The sequence below is a fragment of the Rhizoctonia solani genome, chromosome 2 (assembly GCF_016906535.1).
Source record: "Rhizoctonia solani chromosome 2, complete sequence".
NCBI classification, from domain to species: domain Eukaryota; kingdom Fungi; phylum Basidiomycota; class Agaricomycetes; order Cantharellales; family Ceratobasidiaceae; genus Rhizoctonia; species Rhizoctonia solani.
The window spans coordinates 1194686-1211627 of record NC_057371.1 but is presented as its reverse complement, the minus strand read 5'-3'; the positions used below and the strand labels follow the sequence as shown (position 1 = coordinate 1211627).

At 50.4% G+C, this 16942-nt stretch overlaps 3 protein-coding genes across 3 annotated transcripts; 1 reads left to right on the top strand and 2 right to left on the bottom strand.

The window, feature by feature from the left end:
• Positions 1-251: 251 nt before the first annotated feature.
• RhiXN_04985 (cation efflux family protein) lies at positions 252-3476 on the bottom strand (the record flags this gene model as incomplete). Its single annotated transcript, XM_043324801.1, has 13 exons — positions 252-554; positions 604-804; positions 939-1613; positions 1673-1778; positions 1848-1940; positions 1995-2088; positions 2142-2339; positions 2393-2600; positions 2658-2909; positions 2965-3025; positions 3073-3158; positions 3218-3363; positions 3443-3476. The coding sequence occupies 13 exons, from the start codon at positions 3474-3476 to the stop codon at positions 252-254; spliced, it is 2457 nt and encodes an 818-aa protein (XP_043177220.1).
• A 474-nt stretch (positions 3477-3950) lies between these two features.
• RhiXN_04984 (ER membrane protein SH3) lies at positions 3951-11910 on the top strand (the record flags this gene model as incomplete). Its single annotated transcript, XM_043324800.1, has 17 exons — positions 3951-4299; positions 4351-4661; positions 4788-5185; positions 5252-5667; positions 6058-6153; positions 6288-6839; positions 6914-8055; positions 8126-8347; positions 8405-9278; positions 9344-9571; positions 9626-9763; positions 9821-10237; positions 10290-10604; positions 11212-11336; positions 11386-11485; positions 11547-11719; positions 11779-11910. The coding sequence occupies 17 exons, from the start codon at positions 3951-3953 to the stop codon at positions 11908-11910; spliced, it is 5988 nt and encodes a 1995-aa protein (XP_043177219.1).
• A 324-nt stretch (positions 11911-12234) lies between these two features.
• On the bottom strand, positions 12235-16844 carry RhiXN_04983 (C-14 sterol reductase ERG24; the record flags this gene model as incomplete). Its single annotated transcript, XM_043324799.1, has 16 exons — positions 12235-13187; positions 13241-13404; positions 13457-13684; positions 13741-14276; positions 14338-14489; positions 14973-15033; positions 15087-15136; positions 15189-15370; positions 15429-15538; positions 15597-15607; positions 15663-15697; positions 15748-15845; positions 15906-16035; positions 16090-16448; positions 16501-16669; positions 16729-16844. The coding sequence occupies 16 exons, from the start codon at positions 16842-16844 to the stop codon at positions 12235-12237; spliced, it is 3354 nt and encodes a 1117-aa protein (XP_043177218.1).
• Positions 16845-16942: the final 98 nt, after the last annotated feature.

Here is a 16942-nt window from a genome sequence, read left to right as displayed (position 1 = left end):
ATGGGGCTTCTTGAGGCCCACACACAGGAATTCTGCCTCGGGCTAGCTCTTCTCATATCATTGTCTGTTGTATCCTTAGCCGTCACTGCTGTTAGATTTCTTTTGTTTTATGTATTCTATATCACTGGGGTTCCTTAGTCGCGTAATAATGTCCTTTGTATTGAAACCTGTTCATACAACCGAAAGCGCCATCCGCCCAGACTGATCTCCAACCAAAAAGTGGATAATACTGTACAACTCGCCCGTCCCAACTAGATGCCCCGTCCAGCTCCTAAATCATTCAGACACGAACACCAAGGTTGGTCGCGACTTCCTTCGACCTGTATCGTAAGATCGTGTAGACCATGTATGCGGGCACGGAGCAGTTGCTCTACCCGATCGACTACTCGGTCGGCATTTGCATATGTCACGCGTTGTGCGCGATGGGCACCTGCCGGATCGTACGACGAGGCTGAGGGCGCGAGCTGGATGTGAATCGAACCCACGAGCGATTCGCCATCCTTTGGCCAGAATCGTGGAGCAGAATAGGAGGCCAATCCATCGACATTGGACAACTGAAGGGATTGTGTGAGATTTTCAATAAAATGGAACGTGTGCACATACTTCAATCAAAGCTTGTCGAATAGACGTTTCGCGCTCGCCTACGTCGAGGCTGAGAACCTTTGCGCAATCGATGACGAGTGGAACAACGCTTGCTGCTATCAAGATTGCAATAAAAAGTGATGCGATGGGATCGAATCCCGTCCATCCATACCACTGGATGAGCAGTGTTGAAATAATTACTCCAACTGATCCCAAGGTGTCCTAAGAAATTCCCCAATCACATCAATAATTGAATTTAGAACCAGTGTCTGTCGGACTTACCGCCATGACATGCAAAAACACCCCTCGCATATTATGACTTTGTCCGTGGTCATGCTCGTGGTTATGGGCTCCACCATCATGATCGCCATGAGCGTTGCTATAGTAGGAATAGGGGGAGCAGCAGGGGGAGGCGAGGGCGAACGCATGTTCGCTGGCATGAAGGGCAAGGTAGGGGAAAGTAAGGGACCAGGAGAGGATGTGGAATTGCGGGGCGGCACGTGTAATGGAGCAAGTCCATGACCGTGTTCGTCATGCGAGTGGCCATGAGTGCCATTTCCATTGTGTGAATGTCCATTGCCGCTGTCGTGCGAGTGCCCGTGGTCTGTATCATGTGAATGCCCGTGGTCGCCGTTTTGTGAATTCTCGTGGTGATCGTGCGAATGCCCATGGTCACCGTTATGCGAGTGCCCGTGGTCACCATGCGAATGCCCATGTTCTCCGTCGTGTGAATGATTATCGCAATCATCATGAGCGTGCCCGTGCCCATTCACCCCGTTGACAACCACAGTGGGCGCGCTCTCCCGTCTCCCATGAGAATGCCCGTGGTCGTTATGACCATGCGAGTGTCCACGGTCTTCGTGCCCGTGCGAATGGCCGTGATCTTCGTGTCCATGCGAGTGTCCATGGTCTTCGCGGCCATGAGAATGGCCATGATCATCACCACCGCTCCTAGAGTGCGAATGGGACGACGAAGAATGGGAATGGCCTCCCCCATGCGAATGGCCATGCGAATGTCCTCCATGACTATGCTGCATCATCAAATCGTCAAAACCTTTCATTATACCATCAACGTTTCAGGAATACACACCCCATGATGGTGCCCGCCCATCGCAAACATTCCAAACAAGTTGACGCCCAGACCGAGGCCGCTGACCAGTAAAAGTTGAGACGTATTCATTTCGGGTGGGTCTAGCCTTTTTTTTTATTATTAGCTCAAACCGCATTTAGGCAGGTTAGTCGCAAGTGAGATTATTCGGGCTTACAATCGCTGGATAGCTTCGAATATGATGAATATCGAGATTAGAATGAGGAAAATCCCGTTTGCGAATCCGGACAGTGTTTCGATTCGGCCGTATCTGCGGATGTTTTGTTAGACTGATGGCGACAGGGATCTATGCGAAGTGATTTACCCATATGTGAACTTGTCGTTAGCGGGCCACGTAGCCATGACTGACGCAAGCAGTCCGACAGCAATAGCCATACAATCAAACGCCATATGAATTGCTGTTCCTAGGAGTTAAAAAATGGCAAGATAACCAAGGACTGGTTCCACATACCATCTGAAATCAATCCCAAACTGTTCGTCCAAATCCCGTACAACATCTGGACGAGCATATAGCACATGTTAAGGACCAAAAAGTAAAATATCTTTCGAGACTCGGGGTTCGCGAGGATCGTTTTTAGGTAGGACCGGATGAGACGCGATGTTGGTTGGGTTTTGGCAGTGAGGGAACGAGCATGGGTGTGTGAAGCTCCTGTCGGTTCGTTGAATTAGTATGAACTTGTAGAAAATGAAAGAGAGACGCACCGTAAGACAATAGACCAGCAACCAATAGATCCGTCCACCCCGGGTTAGAGCGGAAGAGTATAGGACCAATGAAGAATGCTATAAACAACGGAAGAGTCGCGCGAGTAACGTCTGTTCCTGTTCCTGGAGCGAGGAAGAACCCTGTTGCGAGTACCAAAATTGCCAGGAATGAGGGAATGGGAAGAGTAGGTGTAGGGTGGACTGCTCCCTATTACACTCAGCTTTAATTAAATCAATATGCACAGTGAAAAGTAGGGTTACTCACGAGTCCAACGGCGATGAAATGTCCTGGTACGGCACATATAAACGCACCCACCAAGCTCGCGCCTGCTGCAGCTTGGTCCCCAATTCCTGGAGAGAGTGCATGGACAGTATGATCGTATCCCCAGGTAGCGAGGGCGTTCAAGAGTAGGAACCCATATGCAGGTGCGGGTGTGTGGAGTTGATGGATCACCCAGCCGGCGTCTGAGAGTGCGGAAAACGCAAGAGCGATGGTGGTTGCTATTATTGCGCGTGTCTTTTTGTGGGGTGAGTGAGTAGGCAAGGGAAATGGTGATAGATATGGCGCTTACGGAGGAAAGAGTGACGATGGATTGTATCCACGTTGGAGTCAAGTATGTGAATATCAATAATCTTCCGACGGGGTTAGATTTATCCGGCCCATGGTGGGTAATGCATACCGGAGAGCTCCTAGTCGAGGAAGTGCTGCACAAAACGAGAGGATACGAATAAAGTTCAAGAAGGATGAGAGGGCGAGCAAGGGCCACTGTCAAGTAGCCAAACCTATTAGGATCAGCCAAGAGCTAAATACAGCCAAAAACTAACCTCGACTCTTCTCAAACTATTCTTCTTCCCAAGGACCAATCTCAGAGCGACCCCAAGGGCGGCACAGAGCAACACGCGCTCGGCAAGCCAAACAGACCCAACGCCGCGCTCAAAAAGCCATTTGTTGGCAGCATACGCACCACATGCTAAAACCGCATTAGAAAGTAACCGGGAGGTATCCTGGGTATTACTGCGTGTCCTGAATACACAATCCCCGTCAAATACGTTTTCTCAAAATAGGGAAGAAATCGCAAAGCATACTTGAACTCGGATCGGGGACTCAACGACGTTTTAGATCGAATTCGCAAGTCATTCATGGTCTCTCCCTCCAGCCCTGTCTGATCCGGACTCCAGCGGGGAAAGCGTCAGTTGCAATTTGGGTTTTTGTAAACGAGCGTCTTGCTGGCGTCGAGCAGTGTGGTCGCGAATGGAGACCCTGAGTCTGGACCCTTGAAACCCTTTCGGGCGGTTGATCAGCCAAAATTTAATTCTTGGGACCTAGGCGACAATCAACCACACTGACTTTGTGGGCTCAATTGTGAGTACCGGACTGGGTTATAGCTGTATGGGATGAGATACTAGATGACGAGTCTGAGCTCGTGTGTGAGAGTTTCTCTCGTATGCGCCGTTGACGACTCTTTTCTAAAATACCATTCATGCTTTCCTGATTCTTCTTCTTTTGTCTGGAGTTTTATGAATGCATGCGGACTTGTACTGACCCATTCGTAACCAGATGTCATTCGAAGACGAATCTGATTGGTCTGACTCTGATGACGGGTCGCAGCAGCAGACCAGTGTGCTGCTGGGTATTCCTGATGGAGAGATCAAAGATCCAAAAGATACGAGGGATCCAAATGTATCGCGTCTCGGCGGGAAGCCCGTGCGTCCGTCTACTGTCCGATCAGCTAGTACGTACTCACTCCTTTCTTATATACGTATTATTTCTCGCATGTACCCTACGATTGCCGAATACCATCTTGCATTTTTCATTCTCGTCTATTCTGGGACCGACACAACAACAAAACAAAAAGTGCTTCATCCCAGGCACATCTCGCCCACCGGTTTCGTCCTCGCTTTGCAAAGTATGCAACAACCCGTGTGAAGTCTTGTTGCATATCTGGTGCCCGTTCGAGAACAGCCCTATGGATCGAGTGTTGTACGTCTTTGGATGCGCGAGTCCAGGGTGCCAGAGACGACCAGGCAGGCAAGTTCCATTCACCTTCCCTGCCCTTGCGCCCCTCGCCTCCGCCCCCTGTTTTTACAAATTCATATAACCACCCCGAACAGTATACGCGCATTCCGTCAACTAAGATTCAACGACAAGTACGCCGCCAAGCTCCAAAAACGAAAAGAAAGGGCGCAGCGAGAAAAGGAAAGAGAAGAAGCCAAAATTGCAGCATCTGCATCAGGACTGAATACTAACACTTTATCTAACCCTTTCTCGGTGAGTCTCATTCCGACCGTTCTTTTGTATTCGCATATATGAATGAATTCGTTGTGTACAAGATGGGCGGGGCGAATATTACGGGTCCCGTGAACCCATTTGGATCTGGATTCGGGGGCGCCGAAGAGGAAGGAGAGGAAGATGAAGGAAGGGAAAGGAGCAAGAGAAGGAGAAGAGGATGATCTGGCCAGCGGCGGGAGTGAAGATGATTACGAGTATGAAGACGAACCGGAAGTCGATGCGTTGGCAGACAAATTCACGCATGCGACTATTACCGAACCATCCCCTGCGCCTACCGAAAATGAATGGGTCGCTCATCCGTTTTACCCGCCTATCTACTTGAACACCGTATTCGAATACATCACTCCTCCCAAACCTACCGCCACCAGCCAGAAACAAGCTGGTGAAGGGGGGAAAGGAGCGGAAATGTGGGATTTGGAGCAATACGAGCGGTCTTCGGATGAAGATCCAGTTTTCCAAAGGTTCGCGCAGAGGATAAGCGAGCAAGGTACTCAATGTATTCGGTGAGTAACCTAGGTTATTCCGGATTGGATATGTCTCTTTTTTGGCTGAGTAGTGAGATGAAATAGTTATGAACTCGGGGGAACGCCCTTGCCGTTTCATACGGATGATGTATACAAGAAATTGTTCCCGCCGGCTCCAATCGCCCCAGGTACTCAGGTCCCGGTAGCCGGCCCTCAACCGGTGTCAAAACCGACATACGACCCCAAGGCCATTCCCATATGCGAACATTGCAAAAGTCGACGAATATTTGAATGCCAACTAATGCCAAACGTGCTAAACCTACTGAAGAAACCTTCTCCAAAGGCGAAACAAAGTGCAACAGAGGCGGAAGAGGCACGGAAAAAATTAGTGGCTGCTGCGTTGGGGGGCAAGGAGGGGTTGGAATGGAGTGGGGAACATGTATGGTGTTTGCGTGCGAGAAGGATTGTTGTGATGGGCGGGAAACTTGGCGAGAGGAAGAGGTATGGGTTCAATGGGAGCGGTGACAGGGGTTAATTACCGTTGTATATGCGGCTTGGAAATATATATGAATATGCGGAAATTGCGGCATCCGAGGAGCAAAGTTCATAAAATAAACTTGAGTTACGCGCGTATGCTCGCGGTGGTTGGTTCGCAATATATAGGATATGCATATGCCCACGGTTCGACACGCTGGAGTTGGATCAATTGATTAGTGTCGGTTTCAGTGTTGTCTCTAACTGGAATTGGTCATCGAGACCACGTGGGATTGGATCGTCTCTGGCTGGGTGTGAGCAAGTGGGTGTGTTTTGTATTTTGCCCCTTGAAAAGTGACACCACCGGACTGAAGCGAGCGGTGGACGGCTGCTGGCGAATTTTTTCGGGGGGAGAATTTGTGATTGTGATTACGCAGGGGCAGATAGGACGCCGCCCCCTTGCAATCGGAGCTTCGACCAGCTTTCCTCGCGACCAGGAAGTCGGGGTCCAGCACAACCCTTGCCGCCTATAGGTGCGTTCGGCGGGATTCATTCTGCCTGCTTGTTCTTCCCAACGTCCTCTTTGCTCTACTAGTCCCCCTTCACGCTCGCTCCCCTCGTTTTTTTATTCGCTCTTTTATTCTTATTTTTTTTACGCGTTGATGAGCTGACTGGGTAGTGCAGAGCAGAATGGCCACGACCAAAGCCGAGCGCCGGAGGACGGTGATGAATACGACGACGTTTGACCCTTCTCTCCTCGAGCAGCCGCCGGCACCACCCCCAGCTAGTGCGAATCCAAGTGGGAATGCCAATGGCAATGCGAATGCCCCCACACATCCCTCGGCCAGTGCAAACACATCCAAACCATCCTCTCGCTCCTCCACCCAGCGCCAGGTATCCGGAGGTCCTGCCCATTCCCAGAAAACACTCGAGCAGATACTCGCCAATGCAAGCCCCCCGGGAGATATGCAAAATGCGCTGACTCAGCTCCTCGACGAGCGCAACGCCGTCGTACAGCAAAACACACAGCTCTGGCGTATTATCGAGAAGCAAAAGGCGAGTCTTGCTGCTGCCACCAAGGACCTCGACCGCATACGCGCCGAAAGGGAAAAGTACAGGCGCTTGTTTGAAGAGACGAGTGGGAGCGGGAGTGAAGGTCGTTCAAAGACCATGTCCAAGAGCAGAGGTCCTATGGCTCGCCATCAGAGCGACGACGTTGGTGAGTGCTGCTTGGCCCATTTCCGTATGCACCCTAATTCGATCCTGTTGCAAAATCGTCCTTGGCGAGATTAGTTCATCAAGTCCCTTCCCGTTCTCATGGTTCTCGCTCAGACCTCAACAGCTACGACGAACCCGTGTTTGTGTCCGACGACCGCGATACGACTTTGACTCCTTCCACCCGTCCACCCGTACGCTCAGAGTCCCTTCCTACGTCGACTGCACCATCCAAACTATCGATGACCTCGGCAGCTGAACCTACCCCGCCACCCGCTGCTTCCTCTTCGCTCGAACCCCCTATAGAACCCACGTCTCGTGCAGCCAAACGTGAATCCAGAATCGACTTTCCTGACCAGACAAGGCAATACATCGCCAATATGCAATCTCAGAACCAGAACCAGAATCAAGACCCTCCTTCTGACCCTGCCTCTTCTACCTACTTTGCTCCTCCTCCCCTGCCAAATGTAGCATCCGTATCACCCATGAACTTTGATGGCGCGTTTGCCCAACATATGGTTCATTCTCAGTCTCGGCCTCAGGACGCTACCAAGACACCCACCCAAAGCAGTGTCACAGGGTTCGTACCACCCCCGCCACCACCCCCCTTGCCAAGTCGTGTCCCAGCCGAGTCGGACGAGGAGTTTAGTGCAGACGGACATAGCTCGACGGTTTACTCTCCGGCAGAGTCCAATTCGAAGCAAGCCTTGCCCACGATCATTCGAAACGCCCCGTCTATCCCACAATTGAACAAGCGCGTGAACACGACGTCCATTCAGACTGCGTCTTTGCAATCGTCTATACAGGAAGACACCGCGTCGTTTGATAGCAGTCCGATAGCTACATCACCCACAACTTCGACCATGTCTACTCCCCCTCCCCCAAAGATGCAGCGCACAGATTCTCAGCAAACGACTACGACTACCAGCCCGCCGCGATTAACTCCGTTCGACATGGGCACGGCTATCATCACCGTCCCGTTATCTCACATACGCGCCAACGATCGTGGCAAAGAGGTGCTCAGCTTCGTGATTGAAATCGCACTGGATCCGATGAGCGAACGCGAAGGTTGGAAAATTGAGAAACTTTATTCGGACGTGCTCGCACTGGACGTCAAGGTTCGCCAAACCTTGAGCAGGAGCGCTTTAAAAAAGATCGCTCCCTTGCCCGATGCTAAGCTGTTCAAGGACAACGCGCCCGCCAAGGTTGATCAGCGCAAGGTTCGTCAGATCTTACAAAAGTGCTTTGATCCGTTTGTTGACGGGCGAGCGGGGTTTTGCGCTGGTGTAGATGATGCTCCAAGCATACTTGTCGAGTGTCCTCTCTGCCCCATGGAAAAATCCGGCAGATGTCACGCCGTTCTTCACTTCGGATGTTATCCTGCATGCCCGTGCCCCCGTTTCCCACCCAGGGTACAAGGAGGGGTACCTTACCAAACGAGGCAAGAACTTTGGAGGGTGGAAGACGAGGTACTTTGTGCTCCAGAGCCCGGTGCTGGAATACTACGAAAGTGTAGGTCCCCGACCCCCCTTTGTCATCGTGATTCTGGATCCTGAGAGTTTGGTCTAGCGTGGGGGAGCACATTTGGGTTCTATTCCCCTTGTGGGTTCTCAGATAGGTCGTCAGCAACGGCACAATACGCGCGACAACGACGACGAAAACGCCTATCGTCATGCTTTCCTCATTATTGAAGGCAAGCGCGGACCTTCGGGTGCGCTCAATCGACATGTCTTGTGTGCCGAGAGCGACGAAGAGCGGGATGCGTGGGTGGAAGTGTTGGTTCGCTATGTCGTGGGAGAGTATGATGCTGGCTCCACACAAGCGCAAGCACAAGGACAGCTGGGGAACCGATCGTCCCAGTCCCAATCCCGAGCGTCGACGAGTTCGTTCCAGGAACAACAGCAGCCACGAAGAACGCGTGCCATGTCCAAAGACGAGATCCTCAAGGGCAACGCCTTGCCCATATCTCAACTCGCCCAGGATGCGTCGAATGCCAAGTTGTTCCAGGCCCCGCCTCCGCCGCCCGAGCTCGGTCCGAAAGTAGGAGCCGCGCCGATCCCGATTGAGAATAGGAACACGACGAGCACGGCCGAGCAAGATGTCCCGCTGTCGAGTTCTCTGCCTTCGCAGCTGGACGTCGCGATGGGCCAATCTCAACAGCCTGGCCAACGGAGCAATTCCGAGTTGGGGCATTATCCGGATATGGCGCCTCCCCCCGTACGAAAGATGAATAGAGCATCGTACCATCCGTCTGCGCAGCAGCAACAGCAACAGTACCAAGAGAGGGCACCTTCGCCCGACAAGGTTAGGATTTCCGGACCGATGAACGGTGCGCCGATCCCGGCTGGACACCGCTTTGGGGACTCGTCGACTGGTGCTGGCGCAAGCAACGAGCGAGAACGTAAGGCCAAGAGCGGCAGGTTCTGGGGGTTCGGCAAGGCTGGTACGTATCCTCCTTTTCTTTTCTTTTTAATGAAGGAATTTTTTGTTTATGGATGCGGATTGTAGCGAGCGACAAGCCCCTGCCCGCACCCCAAATCGCGGCCGCCAGCCGTGCAGTATTTGGTATCCCGCTCCAGGAATCACTCGCGATTTCCCAGATCGCGAACTTACCTGCGATTGTGTTTAGGTGTATCGAGTACTTGGAGGCTAAGCGTGCCGATCAGGAGGAAGGCATATATAGGTTGAGCGGGAGCTCAGCAGTGATTAAGAGTTTGAAGGACAAGTTTAATGCTGGTGCGTCTTCTCGGGCCTTTTTTTATGGATAATTGCTGACGGCGTGGGATCTAGAGGGTGATGTGAACCTGTTGGAGAGCGAAGAGTACTGGGATCCGCATGCCGTTGCTGGTTTATTAAAGTCTTATCTCCGAGAACTCCCATCGAGTATCTTGACGCGGGATCTGCACTTGAATTTCTTGGCTGTGATTGGTATGTATTACACACTTGGAGGTCATGCGCCGGTTCTAACTTTAGCCATCGTTTCAGATCTCGCAGACCCGCAAGAGCGCGTCTCGGAGCTCGCTTCACTCATTTCTCAGCTCCCACTCGCCAACTACAGCCTCCTGCGAGCGCTGACCGCACACCTAATCCTCATCGTCCAAAACTCAAACGTGAACAAGATGACGATGCGAAACGTGGGCATCGTGTTTAGTCCGACGTTGGGTATCCCGGCAGGAGTGTTCAGCTTGATGCTGAACGAGTTTAATCGGGTGTTTAGCGTGGAAGCTGAAGGAGCGCCTGCACCTGTTGAAGAGGCAGGGTTGACTGTTCCCCCCGCTGCCGAAGCTACTTCGAGTACGCGTGGGAAGCGTGGTGCAACCGATCCCAGTCGGCGGAACAGTCGAAGCTACAACGAGGCACATGCGGATAAGTTGTTGGGTCTTGCCGGTCGTTCCCTCAAAGGTGCGTGCTTCCTATTCATTTACCAGTGCACTATGCTAATAGGTTGATACAGTGGATGAAGAATCGGACGATGATGAAGGCGCTTTGGAAGATAATGACCATGAATCAGAGGATGAAACAGACCATTCGGGAATGTTCACCACTTCACCGCCTCAAACACCCGCTGCTCCTGTTACTGGAGCTGCGCGCCTGGAGCCACCGGCCACAGACCCACATAAGGGCCATTCGGCCACGGTCGCTGCTTCACGTGGGTTACACATTGCACCTCCGTCGATTCATCCACGGTCGGTGTCTGGACCGGGATTGCCCCAGTCCCCAAGGCCCATTAGGTCTCCGGCTGGTTCGGCTGGGTCACCTGCTACACCTCGTACATGATGACGAGACCCCCCCCCCTCTTTTCTGTCTGTCCCTGTACATGGGACTCGATACTCGATATTGTATATGAACCTCTACATGTACATAACCTCTCTCATGTTGGCTGGTTTGATTTGTGTAAATCGGTTTCTTGTACTCTCGACTCGACTGGTTTCCTCATACCCTTCTTTTTTCTTGGAGTGGAGTCTCCTACCCGTTATTCTTTTCTTTTGTTCGCATGGCATTGGTTTAGTAGTCTTGTTTAAGAGAGTACTAGTATCTCATTATATAAGTCACGCATGAATACAGTACCCAGAGTTGGGCTTGTAACTGCTAACTTCTACGGAGCAACAGCCAGAGTCATACCCCAAAGTTTTGGTGGGGTAGATACCGCATATAGCCGTCTGCGGCCGCGCATGATGTGAAAATCGCTTCGATAAGGGATTGTTATGATCCATATGCGAGCACAAGCGCCGAGAGATATCTACGTGTTTACCACCACACACTTCACACTATGGGCTTCAGACATGCAGCGGTTCTTAGTTCGGTCTCATTCTTTTTGGGCAAGCTGAGTTCTTGATATAAGCAAAGCATTGCTTACTCACACCGAAGTTGTACAGGTATCCTGTTCATTTGTTTTAATGTAGACCACAAGGTGCTCTATGCTGCGCCACTCACGGACAAGATTGTCGACGATGGATTTGAGTTCTATACTACATTTTATAATGCACCAAGAGCTGTGAAGGTTAGTTTCAATCCGGTGGTAGTAATTGCACTATTGATCAGATGGGTAGGGCTTATTGCATGCCATGATGGGGCTGGGTATCTTGAGTCTTGTTGCGAAGCTCCATAAATGGGACGAGAGCGCATTGTTCTTTGACGGATCAAGTCTAGGTACGTATTATCGATGACGGATTTCATTACCTCAGGCTGACATGCTATTCCTATCTCCTAGCTGCATTTATGTTTGGCATTATCCTCTATGCGTCTGTCGTAATCCCTGCTCTTCGTATAATTGTCAGCCCTCTCGAGACCGATGGCCGTAAAGAACGCACCGAGTCCCTCCGAATCCTTGCTGCTGCGAACACCCTTATCGTTATTTGCCTTGTTGGTGTTTTGGCCATGCAGGTATGTGATAGCTTCGGCTATAAGCGAGATTTTGGACCTTGATATTCGTTTTAACCTAGGGAGGACAAGAATATGCTCGACGATATGAGGAACGCGAGCTGCGCAGGGTGCAAGAACAAGAGCGCAAGGAGGCCGCGGCTGGTAAAGATGGTGCTCCAGTTGCGTCTGCTGAAGAGAAGAAAAACCAGTAAAGAGATGTTTGAGTTGCCACGTGTCTGGTATCTGTGATTTTTGTACAACCCCTGGCGTTAGCATAATACTAGTATTAGTTTCTAGTGTTGTTGTGGATTAATGCGATGGAATTAATGGTTATTACCGTTTTGATCTACATGACGTGTAATGAACGTCAGGCCTCAATTCTCGTCCCTGTTTCGCTTTTGTTGGGGGTCATCCTTATTCCAAGATCGCCGCATTGAGACAGTCTTACAGGTGATTATATTGACTCATAATTACAAACTCTATAATACAGTTGAATGCCTGAAATGATGATATGCTCCAACAAGTTGTGTATGTTATTACTTCATGCAAATTTTGATCAGCAGCTGTTCAAATGGACCCGATAAGACCTCTCGAGTCTTAGGCATTTTGGGCGCAGCTTTCCCTGTCCCAACATACAGCCGCGGCGCAGCAGCTTCACCATGCTCGCCATCGTCTTTCCGGCTTGCGCTCTGCACGCTATCGGTAGTTCCATACCTCACTGGCCCCTGCACCTCGACTGGAGTTACGCCAGTTGACGCAATCATGTCCTCCCACATTGCAAGATACATACCCGGGCCAACTTTAGGCCTCGGGGTAGAAGAAGCGATCAGCTTGTCCGTACGGTCCTCCGACTTGGATGAGAGATCCTCCAACCAGGCCACGTACTCATCGATTTCGGCCATAACAGTTGCGCGGTCTTGGTCTGATAAATCTTGAACCAATTTCAAGAGGTCTGGTGTGAGAGTGCCTGCGCTATTGGCTTCTCCGTAACCCGACTCTGCAGCTGGGGGCGCATATCCGCCCTTGGGGCGGGCATAGACCTTCATGCATTCCTTGTACCATTTCAAGTATGCCTCCTTGAGCTCTGGGGCATTCTTGGCCAATGCGTGTAAGAACTTGTGGATATTTTTCTGGTGTTCCTTGCATAATTCGAAGTACTCGGCAGGACCAGATGATTTATCCTCGGCGAGCACCAGCAGCGCATCTAGGAAAGCTTGAATGTCGGTTATAGCGCCCGCAAAGTCCGTCGCACGATGTACACCACGTAGTATGGGGTCAAATGCATTGCCGACTGCACGGATAAGGTTGGCAAGATGGTCTTCGGTATCGACTGGGTTTTCACAGAGCACAGAAATCAGCCGCTGGCGGTCTCTGGCTGCGAGAGCGAGGGATAGCCGATTTAATAGGTTGGTGTGAACCTCTTCTGAGGTGGGGAGCGGGAGTTTATTGCGTAGCAGAATGATAGCAACGATCGAACGTGACTCAATGACTAGATTGATTTGGTGAGACATGTGTTGGACAAACAAACGAGCCACAACTTACCACTCGCATCACGAATCTCAAGCTTTTCTTCACGAGTGCCATTCTGAACGTAGTCATCAATTGCCGCGACTTGCTCTGGCGTCCCCGCATCAGGGCTGGAGTCCAGCTCCCTGATACGCCGCATGATGCGTGTTTCGTCACCCCCAAGGATAGATGACATGATTCTGATAACATAGATTAGGTGCTGGATGATTCGCTCAGAGGTCTAGAACATACGTTTGAAGTAGGTTTTGCCCTTTCTTTCCGCTGAAAAATCCTCGAACACTGGGTGTATGTTGTAGGAATATCCGCAGCACTGCACTCAGCAACGTTGCAGCATTGCTTACACGTAAGGTCTGTCGCAGGAGACCATAAGGCAGCAGCCCGTGTACGCGCTTGATAAGTGTAACAAGGGTTGGTCCAGCAGGGTTAACAACGAGCAAATAATGAAGAAAAGAGGCGCAACTAGTAGAAAGGTTCTCGTGAGTAACCAGTGGGGTCTCCATATTTGGGTTACTCACGTCATGGTCGCAAACTGATGTGCCGCTTGGAGCATCGGTGGTAATTTGGTCAAGTCGTCAGTTTGAGCTGTTAATTCAACAAGCTCATCCATCTGAGTGCCATACGCAAACCCATAAATCATCTCGTCCCATGCACGCAAAACATCTGACGGGTTGTTTGGATCCCATTTATCTTGTATCTTTTCCCTATGTGAACCCCGACCCGGTACACCGCCCAGAGCACCCCTAACTGCGTACTCTGCGACAATTACAACAGCAAATCCAAGAATCTTTCGTTTACTGATTGACCCCTTATCGAAGCTGTCGCTCAAGTCCTGTGCCGCAAGAGCCTCCAGTATTTGTTGCGCATGCTGAGACCAGACATCTTTGGGAACATCTTGGAAGCCGGGAAGAGTCAGAGCCAACCGTCGCAGCAAGAAATTCAAGATAGGAAGAGGGAGGGTTTCTCCGACGCTAGGGCCAAGTTTGGGGTTGAACGGAGGACCAGAGTTGGACACTCGACCAGGTACTTTCAGAGCCTGCATCTCCGCCAGGGTCTGTGTATGGGTGAGAAAGTTGAATAATGCATGAGCCTGAGTCGGCGTAAGGGCCGGAGACGGCGGGATCGTCATCGAGGGCGATGGGGTAGTATGCATGAACGAGTGAGAAAGGTGGAGTGATTGAGCTTTTAAGATTCGCTGGGACGAATGACAAGTCCCGAGCCAAAGCTGTGCTTACGGCAATGGGCCTCAGTTCAGCTCCGAGGCTCCCTAATACACCGCCCAACTATAGACAAAGGCGGGGCTCCATTTAAAATGTGCGTCACCGGTGTGTAAAACGGTTACGTGAGATGCACGCTGGGTGTACAAAGTCACATGACGTTGATTGCTCTCATTGTCTCACCACACGGAATCGGTTGCAAAACCTGATGGCATACATGTGTGGTACCACGTAAAGGCGACCATTAGTACGGGACACCATAACTCTACTGATTTACACTCGCCCAATCGGCCGAGCTATTGTCCGTTCCGAGCTGCGGATGAACATGAATATGCCCTCGTACCTGTGCAACAGGCAATATCCAGCCAAGGGTTGGAAGTCGATAACCGTAATTGATTTGGACCTTTGTAACGTTATGTCATTTGAGATGCAACCATCCACAAGAGAGAATTCGAATGTTAATCCGAGTTATAATCCAGCAAGATGGCTAATATACACCAGGAATGAACTTCCACCGGACCAACTCGCAGTACCGATCCCAGTCTTTTCCGTACTTGCGCGAGCAGCGTTCAAAGTCTCGGCTGCATCGGTGGACTAACACAACAAAGAAAAACACAGGATAAAAATAGGGGATAGGCGATGCAAACCCAGTACTCAGGCTCCAAGTTAAGGCCTGGATCCAATCGGCGGTGTAGTTCTGAGCCGAGATAAACAATTAGCATCTAAAAAATAACACATTCATATATAACCTACTGGCTTGCGTGCATATGCCCACCACCCGGATGTTAACAGCTTATTCCCATGTGCAGTTACAATGAAAGTAGGGTTTTCAATAGTCCCATACGGCAACTGAGGAAATGCCCAACGAGGATTGTAGGTACCCTGCGTCTGCATCTTGAACCGAGATTTTTGGGACATTGAGGTGTCAAAGCTGTGTCAGGGCGTGTCAATCTACCGTTCTGAAGGCCGCTAAATCAAATCTAACGTACATGTAGTAGGCTGTGAGTAACGTGGTGAAGAGTAAGATGTAGACGGCCACCGGGAACTGATACTTTTCCGGCTCCTGGGAAGCGAGATACAGCACTGGATAGCAGTAGGTCTGAGATTCAATTGTTAGAACGCAAACTTATGACTTAGAGTTAATTTCAAGCCCTTACAAAAGGAACGCCTATGAAAATAAAATCCAGTATTAGGCTGTACAGAAGGCGCAACAGCGCACTCACCAGCAAAGTTCCAGAAGATAATCATAAAGCCCCATCTGAAATTGCGTTAGACCTAGCCGTAGAACCAAATTACGGAGTAACTTACTTTTCATAAAACATGTCCCAGGTCTGAGGAATACATTCCTCCCCCTTGGCGCAAGCGTTAATATAGAGCCCAGTAGCAAGGACCATGAATGCCATATTCTGTACTAAAAATCAGCCACAGTGCCAATTCCCTGGGAAACGAAAACGTGCCGGTGTCACATAACCGTAAGTATCGTACTGCTTGCATGCACCGGATACAGCGATAAGGAACAGCAAGACCCATGGGATGCGAACTTCGGCCCACATCTTCAGATCGACAATGCCCAAACGAGGGTTAAGACAAGCGCCCCTGTTCAAAATTATTATATGCGCACGGGATATGTAAGTCGGCGGTGAGACTCACATCCAGAAATCGTAGAAGAAATTTCCTGACATTCGCATCTGTTTGCCGAGTCCAATGGTCACGCCATAGACAATAAACGAAAGCAGAAACCCGTATATAATTGCAACTGTCATAATTTCGCCGAAGTGGTCGATTATCTGAGTAAGTCTGAAGATACCGGTTATATGCAACGCAGCGCTGGCCATGAGAGTTGCATAGAAAGACCACAGGGCATTGCAATGATACGTTAAGGTCTTATATCCAAGAGATGGTACTGGTAGGCCTTCTTGCTTGTATCCGGGCATAATAAACGCCAACGCAAGCTCGAAAGCCATAAGGCCAGTGTAGATTAGCCACGCCCTAAGGGTTGGGGCTGCATCCTACAAGTAAAAGTCTCAATCTTGGAATCTCTACTAAGACATGAGCACGAACCTGACAAATATGCTGCCACATACGACAGAAAAATGGCCCGATGTCGCTGAGAGAGTCAGGGTGCACGAGCGACCCATTGTAGAATCTAAGGCAGATCCAGAAGTAGTACATCATAGGGGGGAAGAAAGCCATCATGGCTGCCACTCCAACAGGTCCACCAAACTCATAGCTATAAGGAGACATTACATTAGTAGGATAAAAAAAAACTACAGAATGAAGGGATCGTACTGCTCATGGGTGTCGAGGCGGGCATCAGAAGCTTTTCCAGCAACCGTGGGCTGAGTAGATACTTCAGAATCTCTCTTCAACGGGGTCCGCTCGTCGGGCAAACCGGGACGGGCCATTTTGCAGAGCACTAAAGATAGATCCCAAGTAGAGAATAACGAAGAGAACTGTGCCTTTTTCGTCGGCACTGGCTCATGTTTTATATGTCTAAAATGCG